General features: G+C 38.5%; 1 protein-coding gene across 1 annotated transcript; it reads right to left on the bottom strand.

Annotated features, from left to right (window-relative positions):
• LOC140230074 (golgin subfamily A member 5-like) lies at positions 1–13,868 on the bottom strand. Its single transcript, XM_072310285.1, has 12 exons — positions 13,272–13,868; positions 12,326–12,541; positions 11,393–11,612; positions 8,801–8,924; positions 8,048–8,144; positions 7,443–7,549; positions 6,677–6,841; positions 4,595–4,822; positions 3,818–3,967; positions 2,951–3,032; positions 985–1,148; positions 1–143 (listed from the first exon to the last, which is right to left on the bottom strand). Exons 1-12 carry the CDS (start codon positions 13,828–13,830, stop codon positions 48–50), a joined length of 2,208 nt encoding a protein of 735 aa, XP_072166386.1. The 5' UTR covers positions 13,831–13,868; the 3' UTR covers positions 1–47.
• Between the last annotated feature and the right edge of the window lie 11,980 nt (positions 13,869–25,848).

Consider the following 25,848-nt stretch of genomic DNA (forward strand, 5'->3'; position numbering starts at 1 on the left):
ATGTTCACTCGGGACAGTTTGATCAACCACGGAATGACGTCACATGATTACGGAGCCTGGGGGTGGATATCTTTGAAGTCCTTGCCGTGTACCTCTGGAGTGTAGGTCAGAAGAACAATCATCACCCACAGATGGAGCAAGAACTGAAGGGATGAAACAAATGCAGCAGAGGCAGACACTGAAAATTATACCTGCAGGCTACTGCACATTTTATGAAAGCACTGGTATATGACTTTGAATAAAATACATGCCTTATTGTAACCAAATACTTTTGAAAATACAGTTGCCATAGCTTAAATGAGTCTTGGATATATAGGAACATCTCTTGATGGGACAAAATGGCGGCAACATTTCCAAGGCACATTATTTTTACTGAGTAAACTGGACTTATTTTCATCAATTAATCAAAATCAAACTTACTACAGGATAAAAGTATAATCTACATCCAACACAGTCTAGCTACAGTTATCAAAAGCCTCTTATTAGCCTCTAGGCCTGATACTGCAAAGGCTGGCCATGTACATGACAATGCATAGAACTTTCACTTAGTGTGTATGTGTGCTGTTGCAAAGTGCATGTGTGGCTGGATGTGTTCACAGCGACACTCGCTCGCACATGTTATGTTTCTGAACTCAAGCAGCAGAGAGTGAGTGGCCCATGAAATCTTGCATGTAAAGTTCCGTGAATAATGGCTCTCTAAGTGTGTGTGTGTGTGTGTGTGTTATCATGTCATACAAATACAATTCCAAACATGACAGAATTACTTCTTAATCCAGGTACTGAAAGACTTCCAAAGTGTCCAGGAAAACAAGGTGCAGTTTTAACTGACAGAGCTATGAAACCAGGAAAACCTTATAAATTAATCCAAGAAAACTAACACCAAGGAAATGTCAACTTGGGATTGAATCACAGTTTTAGGTTGAAAAGTGGGATGTACCCCAGTGAAGCCATGGACTGCCATGTTGGACATGAAGCCCCACTCACCATGTAGCAGATGACGAAGAGTCTTGCCATGGGATACCGGCGGAGGAACACACCCAGCCTGATGCTGAACTTGTCTATGGTACTCGCCGCCCTCTTCACGTTCCTCGTCATACCGCCATCGGACGGAGTCTCCTGCATGAATAGTGGCAACCTCTGCCTCGCTCCTATGGGAAAATAATAATACAGCACATGAGGAATGGAAAGGGATGAGATGAATTACTAAATATTAACCTCGACTACAATACAAGTGATAACTTTAACAACAATCAATTTAGCAGTAATCATAAGACAGCAACACATTCACAACATCTATTTGTAACTGCTGCCCTCTATGTTTATCTTTCACTTCTCTTTTTGTCAACATAATGCAAAGTAATGGCTTCTACTCAGGGTACAAGAACCCAATAACGAAGTTTTTCTAAAGCTTGACTGATGATGAATAATCAACAAACTGATGTACAATCTTTTCCGGTTGATACACAGTGACGTTATTTGGAATAATGCTGAATCCTAACAGTCTGCTAAATTTGTGTTGAGGTAACTCATAGTCTACGGAAAGAAATCGTAAAGAAGGCAGGGTCACAATATGATACATCTGACTTAGTACAGGGAAATCCTTTCATAACAAGGTCACTGAAACCGCCAATTTTACCTCATTATACCCGTTATCTCACTGTAACCGTACTACAAAATGGAGACCAGCTATGAAAGAACAATAATGGAAAATCAGCACTGCCGTATTCAACTCGTTGAAAGCAGTACCCCATTGAAAGCGAGCTTGTTAAGACAGAGTTTCCTTGTAGTTACAAGTTCACAAGTATTGCACTGGTCTACACATAAATATATATACAGTTGAACCTCTCGTATCCGGACAAGTCGGGACCGGGGCTCATCCGGATAAGGGATTTGGCTGGATACAGGAGACTCAATGCTTTATACACGTACATATACATACACATGTACTGATGTAGTCCATTGTAGTACATGTACCACAATTGTAGTAATGTGTATACTGCAACCTTTTCATTGTTACACTCAGTAACAGACCCCAAAATAGAGGTGTATGTTAATGTTGGAAGTAATATGTAATTCATGTGTGTTTGTGTAGGAGTTCTCAAGGAGTTGGGAATCCCCCTTTCCTCCCGTAATTATTAAAAAAAAAAAAAAAAAATCACGGCGAGATTGCGTCCGTATAATAGAGAGATCCGCATAAAGGGAGGCCGGATAAGAGAGGTTCAACTGTACATGTAATTATAAAGGTAAAACCCTCAATTGATGTAGCATGACTGCTTCTTGCCAGCTTGAAATAGAAAATCAATGGTGAAAGTAAACAAACTGACAGATAGTACAAAGCAAAGATAATAGAGATACAAGATACGAAGGCGCGCGATAAAAGATGGACACAAAATGGCTACCCTACATGACGATACAAAAGAGAGCTAAGTACAAACTCAGTACACCTAGAAACATCATTCATTTCCAAAGGTAGTGGTATTCTTGTCATCTTAAAAAGATTTAAAAATTATAGTCGTAGCTTTTTTTCGATGAAGGGGATAATTTTGAAGAACGAAATTTTAGAGCAATAAGGATTATTTCGTGGAGGTAAAAATTTGGCAACAACACGATCTCACAATCAAAAACGCTTGATAAACAACAACAACATCTGCAAAGACAGCGCGTCTAAGTCTCAGGCAAAGACACACATCACCTGAGACGCGCTGTCCCTGAAGCCGCTGCTGTTGTTTATCAAGCGTCAAGGCAGCGCGTCTCAGGTGATGTGCGTATACGCTTGAAGACCACGCGCTGTCCATTTGTTTTGTACAGGATTAGCGCGCACTTTCGTGTCTTATTTATTAAGCGTCTTTGGTACAAAGTCAGATCCCAAGGCAAATGATAAGATGTCAGCATTGAGAACCATGCTGATTCATTAGGATTTCACAGGTGGGTGAAATATCACTGCAACTACCTTCATCATCCTCATAAGTAGCCAGATTCACTGTGTGGCTGGGGGTGAGCCTGGTGGATGCTTGTACCTCATTGTACTGCCTCTGTGAATACGAAAGGAGAACCACATCAGACATATGAAGCAGCATATTATGTGAATGTTTTTCTCCTTCCAACATTACTGCACCAGAATATATTATGCAGTTACCTACCTCCTTCACATTTCTGCATCTTTAGGTTTTCCTAAAAATGCCTTGCAACATTTTTTTTTTGGTACAAAATATCACACTTTAGCACATAAACCAAGGAACCGCAACATAAGAATTGTCATATTTCCGACAATCTTGTTTTCTCTAATATTACAAACATTTAATTCATTCAAGGCTACATTTCTCACATACCTCCTGTAAAGGTGGACGGAGACCATAAGAAATATGGGGCCTACAACTCAAAATGATAGGATATTAAACTGCATTTGTTACAGATTCTTGGCTCAGTGTGGGAAAACATGACCATTACCATCAACACAACTACAATCAACATCATCATTACCATTATTATCAATATCATCATCACCATCATCATCAAAGTAATAATTCTCATTTTTTGTATCATTCCAAGTCATTGTCATCATCATTATCACCACCATTATCATTATAAATATCATCACCATATCATCATCATCACTGTGTGCCCTTCCCCGGTCAGCCCATCCACAAGTAGCCTCTCCGCGATCATCATTATTGTCATCATCATCATTGTCTTCATGGTCATCAGCATCATCACCACCATCATGATCATTATCATTATCACCACCACTCTGACCGTAACTATCATCACCACATCATCATCACTATGTGTCCCTCCCTGGCCCAGCAGCCCCGCCCACCTGTAGTCTCTCCAGCTGGTGGCCCAGGGAGTTCTTCTCACTGCTAAGGGTCTCCAGCATGGTCTGTTTCTGGATGAGGCTCTCGGTAAGAGCATGGAGTCGCCCCTCCAGCTCACTCTGGGAGCTACTGCTAACACTCTTGGTCTTCAGCTGTCCACAGTAACAAAGACAAGATGGGGTGAAGGAAGTGTGTTAAGTTTCACACAAGTGGTGCATTTCAGTTTACAGCAGGTTCAATCTGAGAGGATGTATGGTTTTTGAAGGGGCTGTGCATGAGATGTTGACTTTAAAGGAGTAGTGGCAATCAAATCAGTTACAAAAACAGCCACATTTGTGAAGCTGCAAGAAGTTTCCACTAGCCTCATCTTCTTGATAGACACTTAAAGCTGAAGTTACTGTCCAACACGAAAGAGTTCCATAGTGTGATGCCATAGCCATTCATCGCCATGGAAACTTGTTCGTAACAACCTTGCTTAGCCCAAATATCTGTTAACATCATGGTTGCTAACCATGATGTACCCAGTTCCAACCGAATGCCTGAAGCCTTGTGCAAGGAATTCCTTGTTTGGAACCGTCACTACTCTATAACAAAAGACTTATTAAGTTATTATTTTTGTACATTCTGTCCAAATCTCCTCTATACACTGTCCATGTACACATACTAAAAAGTCATAGGAATTTCAAATTTTATTTCATATTCTGCCTTTCCAGTGATAAAACAAATAACTTTTATAAAGCGGTAACACATTTCCCAAGAGGTCAAGGTCAGGGACCCACCTGGTTCCTGAGTCGTTGGATCTCATCGTCCCTCTCCTTCAGCCTGCCCTGCAGCTCAAGACGTAGCTTGTGGGCATCATCCTCTGTATAGCGCAGCTCCTCCCCCTTGCGGGTCAGGTCTGTCTCTGTCTCCCGCAGCTGCTGCTGGCTCTGGGAGAACTGCTCTTCCAGGTCCCTCAGCTGGTCTTGCAGCGACTCTGTCTCTATCTGCTGCATGGACTCTAGTTCCTGACGAGATGAAAATGAGAGAAAAGGTTTTTCTCTAATTTGCTATTAAAGGGGGAGTTATCGCAAAGCCTAGTTTTTCTATCACGAAAGCAAAGAGAGAATAATCTTGAAAAGGGACATTTCAGTGAGAGTAAGTCACGCATGATAATAAAAATATAATGACTCTGGTGATGCTTCGTGGTGAAGGCATAAAAAGGGTGTTACGAAATCGTGGCCATGAGAATGCCGGTGAATACCAGATGTCATGAATGCTTGGCTTTGCTGGCATGAAAACTTGCAAATGTAAGGATCAATATATAAAGGAAGCAGTCAGAGGTTAGGAACACACTTATTTCCAGAGAAACTGGAGGAATAATGTTGTGGTGCGCTTCTGCAATGCTACATTCTGTTTATTATTAATCTGTGTTATGTGATCCTTGGAATAGTTTGCAATACCTCAAAATTTACCTGTTTGCAATCTGTAAGTTTACAGTAGCCTGGAGATCCCTTTCACTTGACAAATAGCAGTCATTAACAAATGGAAATCTTTCTTGCAAATTTTTTATCCATCATTATTCATAAAATCTTCCCCCCCCCCCCCAAAAAAAAAGGCATAAAAGATGAATACAAAAGTTATAACCACTGCTTGCAATTTTCAAAGGCAGGGCCTACGGGCACACTACTTCTGTGTTTGTTTATCATTAATCTGTATCATGTAATTTCTGGCATATTTTGCAATACCTAAAAACTTCCCTACTGTAACAGTGGAAATTTTTGCGGTGTTGAAATTTTCGCGCATTTCGCGCAACCAGAAACTAGCACAAAAATAAAGGCACACAAATATTTTTGCATGCCATATGTTCCCGTACTTACTGTCTTGATTTAATAAAACGCGAAACTCTTCTTACCAGAAAAATTAGTCATGCGAAAATATCCACTTTTACAGTATTTTGCAATCTGTGAGTGACAGAAGCCTGGGGATTGTTTTTCAATTGACAACCAGCAGTCATAAATCAACAGAAATCTCTTTTGCAAACTTTATATCCATCACCATTTCTAACATCTTAAAAAAAGGGAAAATAAACACAAGAGCTGTAGCCACTGCAAGAAATTTGGGAAGGTGTGGCCTATATGCACCCCTGCCCCTCCTTTTAGACTTAACCCTAACTCTTTCGAGTCTCCCGCATCTTTTGACACCAAATTTGCGATACCCGGGCGCGCGGTTCTGAAGTTGCGCATAAATATGTACGTGCATGTCACACCAAAAATTGCTCAAAAACGTGAATTCGTGTACAATTTCAATGCAAACTGTGCTTACAGGCAAATTTCATAAAAGCATGATTATTTTGAGGTTTTATGGATTAAAATCAATTAATAACATATTTTCTTGTTCGGAACAATGTCGCATACAAGTTTCATCAAAAAAGCAATAAAAAACATAAAGTCGAAAAAACAAAGAAATACATAAGAAATTCAAAAAACAATAAAATACTTAGGAAATTTTTTCTGATGGCATAATTTTTTTCTCTTATATTTGCTCAGGACACTGAAAAGAATATTTCCACAAAAAATGTGCCCGTTTTGAGCTTTATTTAGTGATTTATACCAAATTGTCTGATTTCATGCATCATTACGCATAAATTAGCATAATTTAGCATAAATGATAATTTCTTTAGAATTTAATTTCATGGTACTTTAGATTACATCATAGGCAACGTGTGTGCCAAATTTCGTCGCGATTGCGCGGTCGACGGCCGAGATCTGGGGGGGGGGGGGGCCTGGGAGGCCCCCCCCCCCCCCGGCTCTATGATCTACCTAAATAGCCCGGCCTAGTTAGGGTTAAAAAGTCCCAAAGCACCCAGTAGGCATACTGACCTGCAGGTCTGTTCTGAGTTGGTCCATCTTGATGTTAGCTTGCTGCAGTTCCTCCCTCAGCATGTCTCTCTCATTCCTGAGCTCCTCCAACTCGTAGGAGACAGCCGAGACTCCTTCCAGGCCCTCTGCCCCTTCCTTCAGACTGCTTATCAGCTTGTCCTTTGACTGTGCACAAAAAATGTCAATCAAGGACATCACTTTTAATATTTTCTAGATTCCTAACATTGCAGCAGTCCCATTCATTAATCAAACAACATATAAAACATACAGTCAAGGCAATGGCCTCAATAAAAGGTGTACAAATGTTTTGACTTTCACATTCATTCATCTATAATTCAGAAAGGCTTCCTTTCCTGTATAATCTATTGTTGGCAACACAGAACTCTGCTGAAACTAATGATTATTTTGACAATGCAGTTTAGGAAAACAAACCCTTATCACCTCAAAAGGCATCAACTGAAAATTTGTGTTGCAAAATGGTCTTTATAAAGAATCACAACATGATAGGGAATAACAATCGCGTAATGGTTATGCATATAAAGATAAAAAAGAAAGCATATAAGCATGATCATAACTAACACAAAAGCAAGCGAATAATCATGATCATAACTATTAAATACAAAAGCAAGCATATAATCATCATGATCATAACTATTAAATACAAAAGCAAGCATATAATCATGATCTTAACTACAGTATATTAATAACAGAAAAGCAGGCATAAACTTATGATCATAACTATTTCCAGAGTCATCTTCAACAGTACCTGCAGTATCCTTGTAGCCTTCTGTTTGTAGTCTGCCAGCTCCTGCTTGGCTTCCTCTGCACTATTCTTGGCCACTCTGAGTTGCTCTGATAATTCTCTGGAATGAACTGCACATCATGGATAAACCATAACATTACTGACCCTAATCAAGGCATCAAAGAAATTTGTACCGTACTCTCACTCATAATAGGTATTTACTTACCATTTTTTGAACACCAATTCTTTACCTACGCTCACAATTTGATTTTTTTTTTCGTTTTAATTTAGACAAAGAAACACTGTTGAGTAGGCAGCAAACCTTTACTCTCTGCATATTAAACTACTCCAAGTCCAAACATTCTCAAACAATAAGTGTTTTTTGCTAAGTACTCTTTCTTGGAGTAGACTCTTTGACAAGATGATACATTTAACACACATACAGTAGCTACCTGAATAATTCACACTGAAGACAGAAAAATAAGTACTTGGTTGCATACATACATAATATCATGTGCTAGCATTCAAGTTAAAAAAAGAAACACACACACACACATACAAACACATCAATGAGATACCATCACATCACATATTCAAACAATGTTAATTTGCAGTTAAATTGGCTTTACCTTTTTCATCATTGTATTTCTTCTGTGCCATTGAGAGGGACTCGGTGAGAGTACGCTGCTCCACCTCAATCTTCCCTTGGCGTTCCATAAACTCTGTCTACATGTGATTTATGACCAAAACACAAAACACATCACAGTCTGAGAGCTTCCAAAGTGCCATTAGGGAGATATTTGGGTATTCATGTACCTCAACCAGTAAATACAGCTCCCAAATCAGGGTGGGCTTAATATTCCTGTGTCAGGCAATGAAGAGATACTTAAGTTTTCTGGGAGCCTTCTGCAGAGTAAGGGAAATTTGGCAGCTTTGAAAACATTACAACACATACAGTGCATAAAATTTCATCTGTGGCTGTGGAAAACACATGAGAACCTATCACTGATATCTTCAGAAATTACTTGGTGCCTCCACAAAAATATAATGAAAGAGGTCCAGAAAATGTTGGGGCTGGATACAAACAAGTTACCTTTCTTGTTGATAGCTGGGTGAAAAACCCAGTGGAACGTTGGAAGTGGAACTTTACTAGTATACCAAACTTAACTTACTAAAGTTTTGGTGCATGACAGCTTTAAAACATAATTAAACACAATCACTCTCTATACCTTCATTCAACTAATATGCAATTATAGTTTCCATTTGCACAATTGTACAGAGTTTGCTTCTTCATTCTTAAAATTCACAACAACAGAAATCTAAAATAATTGTAGCAAATTCACAAACAAGGAACATCTTGGATTTAGTGGATTGGAACATACCTGTGCTACCCGATAGGACTCCTGTTCCCGCTTCAAGGCAGCCTCTGATTCATGGAGTTTCTCCTTGATGGAATCCAAGGCATGACTGTGCATGCCACTGGAGTCACTGTGGCCCTGTAGAATCCTGAAACAAAAGACACACGGGACAAAGAAAACGACAGAAGTAACCCACAAGTTGAGATCAAGGTGGTTCACTACCTAGTATTTGAGTTTTTATGTAGGAAACATTGCCAAAAACTGCATGAAAGCTGCAGCTACCAACAGTCCTACATAACATATCACTGTTACTGAACATGCAATACTCAGAACACATTTCTTTTCATTGTGGTCTCTAAGATTCTAAGGGCAGTGGACGCAAATAACAAGAAAGACCTCATCATATCCAAGATATAAGTGGATATCCATGGATAGTAGAAACCCAAAAAAAAGTGCTGGCTGTTAACCCTAAAAGGGCCGGGGGGGGGCGGAATCCGCCCCCCCCTCGACGTTTCGCGCTATAATTCTGTAACGCGAGAAGGCCTCATCGCGAGGCTTCTTGACTTTCTTCGTTCAAGTCTCGCGCAACTTTTGAGACCAAATTTGCAACGTCCGCGCATACTTTTGCGAAGCCACGCCCATTTTTGTAACGGAATGTCGCTCCAAAACGGGCACAATTTTGTGATTTTGTGTACATTTCCTATGGAAAACAGTGCTCTGTCATGAAAGGCATAAAAACCTGATTATTTTTACAATTAATCACTTTCATTGATTAATTTTGTGCTAATTATGGTAGAAAAGTGGTCAGTGACAATTTCCAATGAAAAAACAAAGAAAAAACAAAAGTTGAAAAACAAAGAAATACATAAGAAATTCTGAAAACAATAAAATACATAACAATTGAAATGAGTTTTGGAAGTTTTTGTGATGTACAATTGTTGAATATGCTAAAACAGATTTACAGATCAAAAATTAGACTCTCAATGCTTTTAATTAAGCTAAAATATCACCTTGAGCTTAATTTGCATAATTAATTAATTAAAATTAGAAATTGATTGTTTCAAAAAATCTTATAACACAATCTTGTAGATTATGACGCGGGTCTCACGCATGCAAAATTTCATCGCGATCGCACCACCGATGGCCGAGATCTCAGGGGGGGGGGCGGAATCCGCCCCCCCCCCGGTCTGAGCATAGCCAAAAAAGCCCGGCCCCTTTAGGGTTAAAGTGGAAATTTTTGCACAGCAGAAATCTTCATGCACTTTGTGCAACGTGCAACTGGCATACAATTAAAGCACATAAAAATCTATGCTCCCTGCAAATTATATGTAATAATAGTTCATATGTTGATTCTGCAGAAACAAAGACAGCAAAATTGACCTCAGCCAGTCAAGCGCAAAAAATGACTAATGTGAAAATTTCCACTTTTACTGTATGTGTTATGGCTTCTGAAAATCCTAGTTCATCACATGCATTACAGTTTTACAGGATTTTGAAAGAGTCATTCTCTCACCATAGAGAAGAACTATCAATAAGAAACAGTGCAGATCTGCATGTGTATGCTCTGCATTAACTACCTACATGTGATGTTGCAGTATCTGAGTGGAATTCATAAACTGCCTCTCCACATGCATATAATACATTCTCAATATAAGGTTGAATTACAGCAAATTAATGGTAAGAACTGGAACATTGAATATGGATATCTTGAAAGTCAGCAGTGAAGTAGCTCTGCGCTTTACATTTCATCAATGATTGCAAAAGAGGGATACTACTATCAAGGTGATGATGTGAACTGGAAAAAGGAAAAGTACAGATGAAATCTAGCGACAACTTTCAACCTGAAACATTTGCACTAACCTTGTACTTCAGGCAAAGCAGGTTGCTGAGACCATTTTCTTATCATTATGCAACTTGGTTTTATAGGTTCCATCAGCGATGCAAGTTAAAATGGAAGAGGGGATGTGAAAAATCCTCTGCAAGAAGCTGGTTTGTACATGAATGGACCTTAAATAAAATTCTGCCAGGACGCAAAAACTGGTGTCCCTGTTCATATGATCCTTGGATGAATGGGAGGGCAATCGCAATACAGTTGAACCTCTCTTATCCGGCCTCCCTTTATCCGGATCTCTCTATTATACGGACGCAATCTCGCTGTGATTTTTTTTTTTTTTTTTTTTATAATTACGGGAGGAAAGGGGGATTCACAACTCAATCTAACAATGGCGACCTACAGTCGTCTTTGCCGAGTACGGTTTATTTTCAAGATCTACTTGATACATTTCTTAATAATTATTTAGGTAAATCATTCCAAGAATTTATAAAAGAAAATGATTTCATTCTTGCAAACACGAACCTCTATTTTGGGGTCTGTTACTGAGTGTAACAATGAAAAGGTTGCAGTATACACATTACTACATGTGGTACTACAATGGGCTACATCAGTACATGTGTATGTATATGTACATGTATAAAGCATTGAGTCTCCCGTATCCGGCCAAATCCCTTATCCGGATGAGCCCCGGTCCCGACTTGTCCGGATACGAGAGGTTCAACTGTACTTAAGTAATGCGCACTGTGAGTGATCAGAAGCTAATGACAAAGACAGGGACACACCTCTGCTTCTCTTCCTGCACACTTTGAATGGTCTCCTGCTTGGCTTTGATCTCCTGGTCCGCCTCCTGAAGTCGGACCCTCAGCACCGCCAGCTGGGAGTTCTTGGCATTCAGCTCCTCGTTCAGGTCGTCCTCGTGCAGACGGAGCTGGCGGACCACGGCGTCGGAATTGGAGATTTGGGTCTGGCGGCGTTTCAATTCATCTTTCAGCTGATTCACCTCTGCAGGAAATCACATGTCAATCATGAAGTTTAGCGACTTTAAGGTGATGTTTGTGTAAAGCACACACTGAAACTACATAACTTTATAGAGACTGGGCTGCTAGCTTCCTTTTAACCTTGAAAGGAGAGGAGGTCTTAATGGCCTTCTCCTACATTGCAAGGAGATATTCAATTATCCTATGTTGTAACTTGTTGCTAGGATGTATGAGTAATGCATGAATTTTGTGCCTTGTGTGTATTGGTTCTGGCTCTTCAATACCTCTTCTTTCACCTTTTTTTCCCTATTATCTTCAGTCTCTTCCTGTTATTCTTTATACACTTATATCTTTCTTTGTCTAAGACAGCTGCCTCATGTTTGTTTGTGTGTATGATTTTTTTTTTCTTTGCTTTTTTTTTTTGGCACTTTCTGTTGTTTGTTAGTTACATGGGTAAGTAATTATTAGTTATTACTTATGAGGAGACTACACACTTCTACTACAAGCTCTACAACTACAAGCCCTACTTTTTAGCAGTCCCCTCCATTTCCAACAATTTAGATTTGGTATTTGTCATAATAGTCATAACATCTATCATATTTCAGTTCATAGTAAAATCCTTCATTACAATGCTGTACAGACCTTGTGTAATATGTGTATTTAGATATGACTGATAGAAATTGCATTTTTGTTGGAAATGAAATAAAATAAAATGCACTGAAACAAAAGGGTACTCACCACTCAGGGACTTCTTGGCCCGGTCAAGCGCTGATGTCATCTCCTGGTTGAGAGATGACACCTCCTGGCGGAGAAGCTTGTTCTCCAGCTCCAGGGAGGAGAGTTGCTGTGACTGAGGGTCTCCTTGTACGGGGCCGGCGATCGTCTCAGCGGGCTCACTGCGATCGTCGGGTGATATATCACTGCTGGCCGGTTCACTGGACTCATGGTGCTCCTCTGCCGACACAATCGTTCACGTCACTCCAAGTAAACTTTAATATAGTGCATGTCTTCGCCCTCACTAATCTAACACATCTACATGCACATAGAACATGTGAAATTTTGAATGTAGGTGGGCACTATAAACTCAACTGTCTGAAAAATCCATCAGAGTAACATCTCCCATACTGACATGCCAATGCTATGATATACAGTGCACAGGGTTGTATTGGGATATTTTACATTTTTTTTCATAACACGACAAAAGACATATCTATAAACATTCACAAGCTTGAAAAAAACAAAACAAAAAAAACAAGCATTCATTCTCCCATGATATACCCAACATTTTTTTATCAATACACACCTCCCTTATGGGGAATAGGAATATGTTGATGAAAGTTCTAACTTGTCCTCACGCAGCTGCATCACAGAAGAGTATAGGTGACAGCCACATCTTACCTTATCTCATCTAATAGCCAAGTTTCTCAAAGTCACAAAGCTGCATAGCAGCTAATTGTCCAGGGCTCGACATTAGCAGTGGCTTGGGGCCACTAAAAATTGATGTTCGGCTCCAAATTTACCTTTTATTGGCCCGATGTATCAAATGCATTGTTATGTTTCTTTTTATTTCACATCACCAAAATTTCAAACTAAAAGATTTTAGTGGCCCGAAGCATCAGAGGAAAAAAGTTAATGTCAAGCCCCGCTACAAGTAAATTTTCAGAAGGCATCACCCCCATTTTACCTTGTTGATGGTGAGGAATGACAACAAATCCAGCATTGGTGGCGCTACTGCTCTCTGTCCTCACACTCTTGGTGGAAATGTTGGAGGAGGTGCTGGATTGGCGGGAGTGACGCCCACTTGCACTGCCATTGTTCTTTTTCCGCCGATCCTGGGAGGGCGTGGCGGGGCTGTTCAGGAACTCAAACAGTTTTTCATCCTCATCATCTTTCCTAAACCTGGGCACCGCTGTGGGAGTCCTTGAGCGCTGCACCTGTGACTGCTGTGAGGAGGTCGGGGACGACGACATAGCGCTCTCACTAGAAGTCCTTTTCATGTTTGCGCTGCCGGCAAGCTCTGTGGCAGACAGGTTCATGAAGGAAGAGGAACTCCCACCAACCGAAGATGCGGTGGAGGAGGATGAGAAATGTCTCGAATCGGCTGGAAGACTCTGATGCATGAGCTGAGATTGAGCGGCATGAGGCTGCGATCCCGCCGATTCATTCTTGCTGCCCATGGCTTGGGATGCAGACTGGTCCAGCGTGTTCAGGAAGCTCTCTGCTCCCTTCAACACCCACGCCATTTTTCTCGCAGGAAAGTCCGGAAATGCTCTGGAAAAACTGGGTGCTGGGGAAGAAATTCCAGCAATCACTGAATATGAATTACAATATTGTATGACACATAGTTTACAAGTCTAGTGAATAATATCACTAGACAACATTTCTCGAGGCGCCACGATAATGAACACGAATAGTCTTACTACATAAACATGGTTACTAGTCTGAAGAAAGGATAGAATTAGTAATAAACCCTCAAAACATTGAGACCATGTCATCATCATTTATGATTAGTCTCAAGTGAAACAGCTACCACACTTTTCTTCTTCTTTTTTTTTCTACTAGACCTAGCCAAGGAAGTCACGTCAACTTTCACACATTTAATAAATAGACGCCTTTGGACAAACTAAATTGCCTTTAAATTCTCTAGATAACAAATAGAGTAAAACCCCCAATTTTCGGACACTTAAGCTTTTTTGCAATATCTTTTCAACTCAAATAATACTCTACAAAATTATATCTAGATCTATAATAATTATGTTGAATAGATATATCAACCTACTTTTTCCCCATATTGATTTTTTTTTTAATGCATCATAAAATTTCACAGAATCCCCAAATATTATCACCAATGTCAATGTCAATGTCAATACGCGTACAAAGGCCACTGAAAAAAGAGCGCGCGCCATACCTTGTTGGCGCGAGGTTGCATCGCGGACGTTGCGGCGCCCGTTCGTGTCTTAATTTTGGTGACTCTGCACTTGCATTCAGCCCCGTACATTTATTCACTGCATCAGCATGTACAGAGATTTTGTTTTTCTTTTGTCTTTTTGAGGATACCATTGGCATCACACCCTGAGCTTGCGATAAGCGAAAAATCTCGCAATGGAACGGCGTAATTTTTCAATTTTTAGCACTTTTTTGGCGACTCTGATTCTTTACATGGGACCTAATTCTCGCCCCGCTTTTGAAAAGTTGCGGTGATTCTGCATTTTTGACGGCAAAATTTGGGATTTTAGATGGGTTTTTGGAGGCGACTCGGGCACTTTCCTGTGGTGAACGAGTTTGCCAGTATGTGAAACAATGTGATATGCGTGTGTTGTGACGGTAAAATTTACTGGCTTGTGATAAGTGATAAGTGTCCGGATTTTGGAGGCCGGCCAAATAGTGGGGCTTTTACTCTAGAAGCTAGGCCTTTTGAGTATTGATTGCTACTGTCACTGAACATTCACTTCAGACTCTTGACACAGACAGTCCCGTGTTCAAAAGTTAAATTTAACGTTAGTCCTAAAGAAAACAGCGATCATGTATAGTATAGAACAGTCTAGATTAATACTAGATTCACATTCAGTCAGACTCTAGGCCTACCAGTGTAACATGCTGTAACTTAAATTCAGAGTTAGAATCTAACTCATGGGTCATTTGAATTAAATAACCATGATGATAACTGTTCCGTTTTACCAAATGTCAGTGTAGTGATGACGCTGCACTGCATACACTAACATTAAACCTTTCTAGGTTAGGACAGGTCTGTTGCTCACCTGTCCTGTGAGCTGCTTTTGGTTTCCTCAGCTGGCGGTTGACCCTTCAGTCCATTCGCCTGGACAACATTCGTGTCAGAATAAGACAGCACCTACCCCTAACTTTTCTAGATTTCGAGTACCACTCATAGAACTTAGAAGCAAGTTGTCATTTGTAGTAACTCTGTCATGTCGTCCCTGTTCTTCTAGTAGCTGTCGCCGCTAGGTAATGCTACGGTGGCGGTGGAGCAGTCTACGTGGTGGTTCTGTAGTCGTTCCTATTGCTGCTTGCGTACATATATGTATACATGACGTGTATGGGGTGGCTATGGGAGAATTGCAGTTCCTTGCTCGTAGCACGAGAAATGAACAGAACCAAAATAAAGACGTGGCATGTAAAGATTTAAATTAGTGCATTTTGATATAGTTTTTATAAATTAGTGACACATTAAATGAAATAAAAATAATAATTGATAAAAAGAAATTTATATTAAGAAGATATAATGTTTATGCATTTTAAAAAATGTCATAATTACACATGTGGAAACATATGAATAAACAATCCCTATCACGAAAATACATACAGCTGTTTACCACTAGTAAAGTACTGTACTAGTATTTCTCATTGGAGAAGATCAATGATGCGGCTGTGGTACAAAGGTATTTCATCACACACACACACACACACACAAAAGATAAATAAATAAATAAATAATACTGCTAGTGAGATTGTGTTGAAAAGTCAAATTGAGAAGAAAAGTCTGTGCACAAATTTTAAACAGTTTTTTTTTTTTTTTTTTAATAATAAGAAAAGATATTTATCTCGGTTTGCAAAAGGATTGAGCAACGTTTCTCAAGCCCGATTGTAATGACGACTTAGAAAAGATTCTTGACTATCCGTGATATATGACGCCTCGAAAGTGTTGTTTATGTACCTGATGCGAAATAGAACCGGATAGTATGACATCGACACTGAAGTTTCTAAAAATTCGCTAGCAAATTGCAAGAGTATGTGGAGCAATTAATAAGTAGAGTAAGAGATCTAGATGGGTTCGGAAATTATTCTTTGGTGATATGTTGTGGCCGCATATTGTTATACCCACAACATCGATCTACGCTGATTAAATCAACCAAAATGTTTTTATTCTGTGGATAAAATCCATATTATTCATTTTTCTTCATTGCCACTAGGCTAACCCAAAACCTCAGGAAAGACCATACCGGGATGGGTTGCAGTGGCGGATCAAAGGGGGGGGGGGGGGCGCACCCCTTTACTTCGTTAAAAAAAAAAATAAAAAGAAACAAATGAAACGAAACCCGGAAGTGGCACCAGTAGTATTAGTTGCGCCCTCCCCCTTACAGAATTCCTGGATCCGCCCTTGGGTTGGCAAAACGGACCATGGCACTTGGGCAGTTTTGCCAAAGACAGTTCAGCCTGAAAAAAAGAACACATTTGTTGTTGTTTGTTTGTTTGTCGTTGTTTTGTTCTTTGTGATCTTGTAAGTTTTCATAAGCTAACAGTGGCAAACAGCTCTTTGGCAGGCCGCCAGCCCAGTTTGAGCAGCCTGAGAACAAATAGCTATGAACTCAATCTATAAAACCATGTGTGCCAACATCCTTCTGCTTTTCTTGTGTGTGCATGATATTGTCTAAAGTAGGCCTTATGCATTAGGTACCTAATTGATCAAAATGCTATGTAGGCCCTATACACAGCCGGCGCCACATGTTTAAAAGTGGGGGTCGGGGTCGGGGAGGGCAATCTATATTTCTGGTACTACTTCCGGGCTTCATCAGTTAACAACTGAAAAAAAAAAGGGGGGGGGGGGGGCCTTTGAACAGCGCAACTTCTGCTGCCACTCGCGGGTTTCATCAGCTAACAAGCAAAAAGAAGAAAAAACAATCTTACCCGAGTGCTCAAGGTTTCATCGGCTGGCAAAAGAAAAAAAAAAATCGCAATCGCCCAATTGTGTTTTTTTTTCCCGGTGTCACTTCCGGGGTAAAAAAAAAAAAAAAAAAAAAAAGTGGGGGAGGGGGTGGGGGCAAAGTGGTTCGTGTGTATTGTGCAAAAAAAGAAAAGAAAAAAAAGGTGGAATTTACTTTTCACATAACACATCCTCTGAGACTTGAATCTTGATCTGCACACACACACACACATGGCACACATAGTAACCAAAGAGATATAGGCCCTATGGTGGTAAAATCTCTTTGGTGTGTGTGTGTGTGTGTGTATGTGTGTGTGTGTGTGCGCGCGCGTGCGTATATGTGTGTTTAGTATCTCCTATACTAGTATAGCTTCATATCTTCAGAGATTACATTGATTTGATTTTGAAAATCCATCCGTTATCGCCTACAGCATGCGAAGGGAGCATTGTCAATGTAGGCCTGTGTCAAGTGATAAAGGCTCAAAGTTAACATGTCAGCAGCCTGGACTTTTGAAAAAGGAGAAAATAGGAAAAATAATTCATTGAGATACCCCATTGTAGATTTCCATGGGTTCTTGCCGTCTTTGAGAACATATTGGTACAAATTCAAATTCAGATTGATGAGGAAGACCAGTTTAGTTCGAGGTCGATCAGAATGAACAGAAGACCTATAGGGCTCACATCTGTAAATAAAATGGAATATCCCGGACCCCATTACAAATTCGTACCAAAGATACCAAAATAAATGTAGGAAAAAATAACTAAAAATCAGAAAAGACAGTGTGGTATCAAAAGTGAATAGCTGCTGATACGTTTTGAGTATGAATTCTTCTACAAACTGCATTTTGTTTGGAAGATGAAAGCTTTACTCATGGAATTTGAAGGGACTATATTTCATTGGGTGCATGTACGGAAAATATGTGATTTTTTGAGTAAAAAGAACTCGTAGTCTGGCTTTGCGGACCCTTTGACAGAGTTTGAGCTGAAGAACCCCTCTTGACAATTTAATGGATGAAAGGGTATACCTCACTTTTTCAGGTTACCGAAGATGAAACACCTCATTTCTCTCAGCTTTTTTACAGATTTTATTATTATTATTATTATTTTTTTTTTTGAATTTGGAATTTTGAATTTTATCACATGTCTCTATGGAGAATTATTTACCCGTGCGAGTCCTTTATGAGTCGGGAACACTGTCCACATCTTCATGAGATAAGTCGTACAGAGTTGGTTCAGCCCTATAATTCGGCCTCTAGTATACTGGAGCGCAGTATAAAATCACTCCTAGATTGGAGTTAGGCCCCATCTTGGAGACAAGGTTTTGTTTTGTTTTGTTTTGTTTTGTTTTTTGTTTTGTTTTTGTAATTCTGTTCAACACGCTGAACAGAAATAAGAGCAAATTTTCCATCAGCAAGTTGAAGAGATATCATGTTTATTCGACGGGCCTAGTAAATATTGCTAACACAAAGAGCTGGTTATAATGACTTTGGAGAACTCAACACATTTGTGTGTAGGCCTACATTATAATAATTGTTACTTGATTGATAATGGGCTAATAAGCTGACAGTGTGCCCGAGTTGACGATGGATATTAGTCACTTTTGTTATAGCGCCACCATGCGTCGCAGGTTTCCACACGAGTGCGCACGCGCGCGCACACCACACACACACACACACATACACACACACGCACGTACTATACACACACTGTAATATATTTTTACGGAGGGGCAGATAATCAAGTGGGTTCTTGTTTTCGTCACAGCCAATAAAAATGGAAAATTATGATTACATAATTGAAATTCACTATCATCATTTTGTATCATTGGTAATATAGGACTAGATGATAGTAATATTATAGTCGTACACTTTGTAGAGTGAAGTAAAAGCGGTAGAAGCAGCAGCAGCTGCAGCAGTAAACATAGTAGCATACAATAGCAGTATACAGGCCTAGTAGCAGATGTAATGGTAAAATAGTAGGAGTAGGCAACGAGGTCAGTGGAGCAGGCTCAGTAACGGTTTAGCATATCATCATAGACAGTATATAGAGGGAGTGTTGGAATTTTTGGCACCGTGTTAAACAAATGATATCAACAAGAAAAGTCGAGTATGGTTCAATCAAAATAATGTTAATGAATGAACAAGCCACATACTTACACTACATTATTTCATCTCCTTCATATTACCATAACTTGTCAGTTATAAATTCAATTCAATTCAATTCAATTCAAAGGTTTTATTTTCACTTCTTTCAACAGAATGTACAAAAAATATAGATTCGACATGCGTTTGAAGGAATGATACATAGATAGCAAAGAATAACATTTGTCAATAATCATTACAAAATTAGGCATTTTTCATACAGACATACATTCTGCGAAAAAAAGTGGAGGTACCCACTCAAAAGACTATGCTTGTACAACGTGAAAAGTGAAAACTTAACTACAAGTGTGCGGGATGAAAAAAGAAGTGGAAAAGGGGAAAGGGAAGAAGCAGAAATACAAGTAAAGAGACGAGACAACTAAAAACAAAAAGCCTAGATCAATCGATACATTCAAGATCAAACCAACAGAGACTATTAGCCATATTAGAAGTGTAGAGCGTTGAAAGCGACGAGAAAGTGATATATACAATTGTATGGAATTGCTGATAGCAGAACATATTATCTGCTCTGTGAAGGCACGTGTAATAATGTACAAGTTTGCAGTAAGAAAAACAGGGGATGCGATGTGGAATTCCGCGAAAGACGCGACCTATAGCAAGCCTATGAAAAATCAATAGCATCCTGGTGCTTACAAAACCTACTTACTGAAAAAGATAAACAAACAAAATTAATTTCTTTCTGTTACATTATAAGACTTAAGGAGGAATGATTTCAATCTTTTTTTGAATGAAAACAAAGAAGGAGCATTTTTTATGTCTGGACTAAGGGAGTTCCAGAATCTTGGGCCTGTATAAATGAATGTCTGCTGAGCTAACACAGTTCTAAGCAGGGGCAAGTGAAATTAATTAGACTGTCTTGTTGGGTAACTATGGTATGTCAGGTTACGAGGAAACATAGAATCAAATATAAACGGAAGACAGTTGTTATTATAACTATACATAAATTGTCCTAAATGAAATAAAAACAAATCTTTAATTTTCAGAATCTTATTTTCAGAAAACAAAGAAGCTGTATGAGAGCAAGGAGCGGCATTACAAATGATTCGAAGTGCCTTCTTTTGTAACAATAAAACCCTATCTAATAATGTTTGATGCGTGTTTCCCCATGCCAAAATTCCGTAATTTAAATAAGGTAATATCAAAGACGAATACAGTATAAATAAAGAATGTTGGGTAAGAAGCAATTTGAACCTGTTAATGACGCCTATATTACGAGAAATAATTTTACAAACATAATCTATATGAAATTTCCAAGAAAGTTTATTATCTATTGTGATTCCAAGAAATTTTGTATATGAAACACTTTCTAAAACAGTATTAATCAATTATATTGCATTAACTCCTCTGAGACTTAAAAAATAACATTGGCTTTTGTGTTTTATATTACTGAGTAATTATTTTCCCTTCAATTATATATTAATAATGTGTCTAAATAGATATCCGTGCTCCATATTTCCATATACGTTACCTGATTTTGACTGAACAAGTTTGCTTCAGGCCCACAATCACTTCCAATTTTCTTCGTTTTCTTTTTTTTTTTTCTCAGTACGGTATAGGATTTACAAGAACGTGACAATTATATCTTTAAAACAGAACTAATGATGAAGTGAAGTATTTCTTTGAGGGGGCCCATAAAACAATGATCAAACAATTCTGGTAGCATCGATATCTTGTCTTGTTCAGCTAAAAATAGACATTCTGAAAACGTGGGGGGGGGGTTTGTTTGTTTGTTTTTTTGTTTTGTTTTTTTAGTAGATGCGATGTAAAAAGTCGGAACATTTTTAATGTTCATCAAGTCACAATGCTTCAATATTACAGCAATTCAATAAAAAATTTTATCTGATCTGTTGTCATTTAGAGCGACTGTCTAGTCAGCTTGGGCGTCCTACAGACACACATTTTAAATCTCACCAGAAATACTCCACTCGAAGATACCATTATATGGATTCTTTGTGAGGCAGACAATCCTAATGAGGGAAGCATGCAGGATGGTAAATTCATTCGTTCAACAATCGTGCGTTGCCGTGACAATCAACAATCAAGGCATCGAATCACTCACACAGCCGTCTGTGAGCGAGGCCTTGTTACATATTGACAAAGAAGTCATAAAACGGCCGCAGACGACGCGCATTTCAGCTAACGGCATCGTAAAAAGCAGGACGGTGTACATCGCTATAATAAAGTATCACTTAAAACAATCACCTTGAAGTCTCGGTATATTTTTCGTGTTGTACGTGGCCTCATACTCACAATATATGTATAGGTGGTGTTATCACTGTGATTTCAACGAGCAATATTGGCTATTAAAAGTCTGCACAAAACCTTTGAATGCATACGATAACAATAGTCTTTTCGTGATTTCCTTGGATCGGCTGCCATGAGAAAGGCTGGAAAACGTAGAACAGAAAAAAATGGAGTATGAAAATTTGTTAATCATTGACTTGTAATGTGTATGTACTAGTATGGATAATGTGTGTACATATCTATGTATAAATGGGCATGTATGTATCAAATGTATAGGTATGTTTGTATGTATTTTGTATATGCAGGTATGTTATATCAAATGCACGTTCATATACTCGGTTATAATGATTATAAACGCATATATTCTTGACAATCTATTATATTTACAAGAGGCCTCAATGCAAGTTATAACAACCATATTCTGTATCACCCCAATGTTCGCTTACAGGATGCTATCGAATAAGACAATGAGTAACAAACTACAACATTATTGTGACTATGAATGATTATAATTATGCACATGCTATATAGAGTATACCAATTGATATGAATATTGATTGGCAAATCAATGGCTTATATTATGATATACTTACTATCAAAAAGGGGGTTACAAAGAGCATGATCAATATAATCCTCCTCGACTTGTATAGTCTCTGGAGAGACAAGGTGTGTAGGTGCCTACATCTTCACCCAAAAGGCAAAATTCAGCTTACAGATAAAACACATAGAAGCTTGTCGACGCTGGGATCCATTCATCACTTTCCAACTTTATCAGGATTGTAATCAGGGCAGCGAGACAGCGCAATTTACTTATTTGACAAAATATTGCAAGATTCAGTCATTATAAACGAGAATCTTGCAAAATTCATACACTCCATTTCCATGTAAATTATAGCGGATTGTATATAGGGAAGCCAAGGAATCTCGATCGCATGAAAGTTTTCACTCTGATAGTCAAGAGGTGAGAGTCTTGATCTCATCATTATTATCATCATTATCATTATTGATCGATCTCTCTCTCTCTCCCGTATAAACAAGGATGGAGTTTAATTTTACTCCCATAACAGCATGCACGGCAGCGGGTATGATGGAAGTGTATCATCCATGATTCGGTGCATAAAGTTACATGGAAAAACTGGTGCGTAGGTGTTTGACTCTCTAATGGGATTTCCTATTGACTAGAGTGGCTTTATCAAAAGACCTCTGGAATAATTCGATAAATTTAACCCCAATTAACGAGGCAATCATTTCATATCTTTTTTTTTTATAAATATGAGGGAAGGGAGAAAAGGGGGAAGGAAAGGAGGAAATACGGAGAAGAGAAATTGAAGAAGAGATTTATTCCGCTCACTCAGACCTTCACTTTCTATAAAGGAGGTAGAAAGTAAAATAATTGGCATATTCTATGGACATCCTCTGAAAATCCGAATATTAGACATACACTTCTCTGTATGTGTAAGTTCATTGCAATCAATATCGTATACAATCAAAATGGACTGCGAACTTTTGCAGAGTCAGACATGTTTCTTGACATAATGTATACAGTATAAAGTATTAAGCTGGATAAAAAATGTCAAGATCTATAAATTCAGTTGGAATAGAATCTATTTCAAATATTCACTTATAACAAAAATGCAGACCTGATTATACAGTGATTATGTGCATCATAATTATATACACTGTACAGTGAAAGGCAAGAACGCTGAATACAGATACAATGTACATCATGGCAAGGCATCTTTATTTGGCTAATCTGAAATTTGATCATCGGTAATAGCTATCTTTTGCATCAAAGAGTATCAATGGTGCTTCTGTTTAAAATCTTTATTATTGTTTGTTTGTTTTTTACTGCAATATAATAATAAGACATTTTTCTATTCAAGCCAATGGGGGTTTAATCTTTCTCAAACACTGAATACTCGGTGTTCACTATTTATGAAGGGCGATTTGTCCAAAAAGTGCGTCACAAATTGGTGTTTTATCAGTAATATATTGATACCAGCTAGAAACAAATCACTCCAGTTCAACAACTAAGAGGAAATAATCACTATAGCATGGACATTTAGGTTCTTGTGTGTTTACCGCTTTTGCTTGCATTGTGTTTTTCATGGGTGCCAACTTCGTGGACTTTCGTCAAAAAGTATGTAATATAGGATGACATAATTCGGCACCGATGACGAGCATGATGATGCATTATTTTTTTTCACATATTCATACTTCATTATTGTGTCCTTCGCTAAGGAATGGGATACTTATGCCATAAATCTTCGCTTTTTCATGCTAAACAGCTAAGTACATAGCATTGTCAAATCGTATCTGACAGATTAAGGCACATGATTGAAGGAAACTGGAAAATGTAATTGATATCTCAAATTAATTGAAAATGATAATGCAGAGAATAAACAGATAATATTGATGTCGCCCTCTATAGTTGCAGGATGCTGTAACTCCTGGATGTTACTGCGGACACCTAGCTACACAGAATGCCCTATTGTTTGTGCGCAGATTCGATGTCAAGTCAACATGATTGTCAATTAGTACACGGGCACAAACATTTTTTTTTTCAAGATCAATCTCCAAATCACCTGTATGCAAACACCCCTTGTCGAAACTCGAGAGCTCTATACTAATGTAACTGCTTCAAGGTTGTAGAATGACCACCCAACTAATATTATGTAAAACATTGTATACTTAGTAGCTGAAAAATAGCCTATCCTTCTCATGCCAAAAAAAAAAAAAAAAAACGTCCGCTACATTCTATTTGAAAGTGGCTTTTGGTCGCAAAGCACTTTTGTTAAAATCTTACCTTGTCGGCCTCAGAAAGAAGATTGTTGTTGGTGTTTTGAAGTTTGTATTTTTCTTCATTGTTATTCTTATTGTTTTTCTGTTACCTCTATGTGTACGTGATCAGTTGGTCAATAAATCATTTTATTTGTATAAATATCGCATTGTCTAATCCCTTCCCCTATAGGCTTACCCTTATCCGTTCACGATTTTTGTAATTGAAAATGCAGAGCTGAAAGAATTGCCATTTCATCTTAACTTTTATTTCTCTGCGTGAATTCGACTAACGTCTGAAAGCACGCGGTCATTTTAAACAGTCCCTTTATGATAGGCAGCGAAAACTTCGAGTATTGCTGTGAAATTTTAATTTGTTATTTATTTCCGTACAACGCCCAGGACGTCTACACTGGGTGTCATGGACAAATTTACCATCAGGAGTAACCAATACTACAAATAATAAATACTTTGATCTTAAAATCATGTGTCATACCAAACTCATTACGCGACTTCATAATCACACAAACAATTCTAATTCAAAATGTCTTTCACCGTGTCCTCCATTCTTTTTGAAATCTTACACCTGGTCAATTTAGAAAGCCCATTTTCTCAAGAAAAAAAGTTCTTTTGGTAGCCGGCTTTCTGACCATTTCTCTTGATGTCTTGGACAAAAGGTGAGACACCCAATCAAACCTTAATTGGAAAGACTGGAATCTGTAAAATCTGGTTACGTATAGTAACCAGATTTGAACTCCTAATCAGATGACTGTACAATCAAGCTCCAGTAGAAAAGGTATTATAATGTACCTATATCTATATGACTACAGATATTGTCTATTTATATTGAAGTTATATGTAAGGGTTGTTTTTTTAATGAAATTATACTGTGAGCTTGACATTTTGAAAGGCAATCCACAACGAATTTGATCTTTGATTGACCTTTACTCGCTATCCATTTATTGATGAAGAGACACTCATCAATTTAATTTCATTTCAATTAGGGAGCTTCTCTCCAAAGCTTTGGGCTGACGATATTAAATAGTTTATTATCAAATTGATATTCATTTTGATGCCGCTGCCGCGAAGTGTAGACATAGTCGACGGCATTGTTTTCGGGTTGTCCGTCCTTCCGTCTATCCGTCCGTAATCATGCTCAAGGTCAAAGGTCAATGGTCAAGGTAAAATTCCTTAAATCTTACTATTTACCCCATATCTATACATTGCCTGAAGGTATTTCTTGAAACTAGTGTGTACATGCATTACCGGGCAAATCCTCAAAGGTCAAAATTAAAGCGAAAATACCAAAATTTCACTTTTTTTTTCTCTCCATATCTCGGAAATGGCCCAAACCGTTGTCATGAAACTATATAATTATGTTTGTTTACTGCCTGACAATAATTGGTCAGGCAGTAATT

This window comes from Diadema setosum, chromosome 1, assembly GCF_964275005.1.
Source record: "Diadema setosum chromosome 1, eeDiaSeto1, whole genome shotgun sequence".
NCBI lineage: Eukaryota > Metazoa > Echinodermata > Echinoidea > Diadematoida > Diadematidae > Diadema > Diadema setosum.

Excerpts from the sequence above, each read along its gene's own strand:
- LOC140230074 (XM_072310285.1), bottom strand. The coding sequence starts at position 13,830 with ATGGCGTGGGTGTTGAAGGGAGCAGAGAGCTTCCTGAACACGCTGGAC. Across the intron at positions 6,842-7,442 it reads AGGCTACAAGGATACTGCAG|TCAAAGGACAAGCTGATAAG; the intron begins GTACTGTTGAAG and ends TTTTGTGCACAG. Across the intron at positions 144-984 it reads TCTTCGTCATCTGCTACATG|TTCTTGCTCCATCTGTGGGT; the intron begins GTGAGTGGGGCT and ends TCATCCCTTCAG.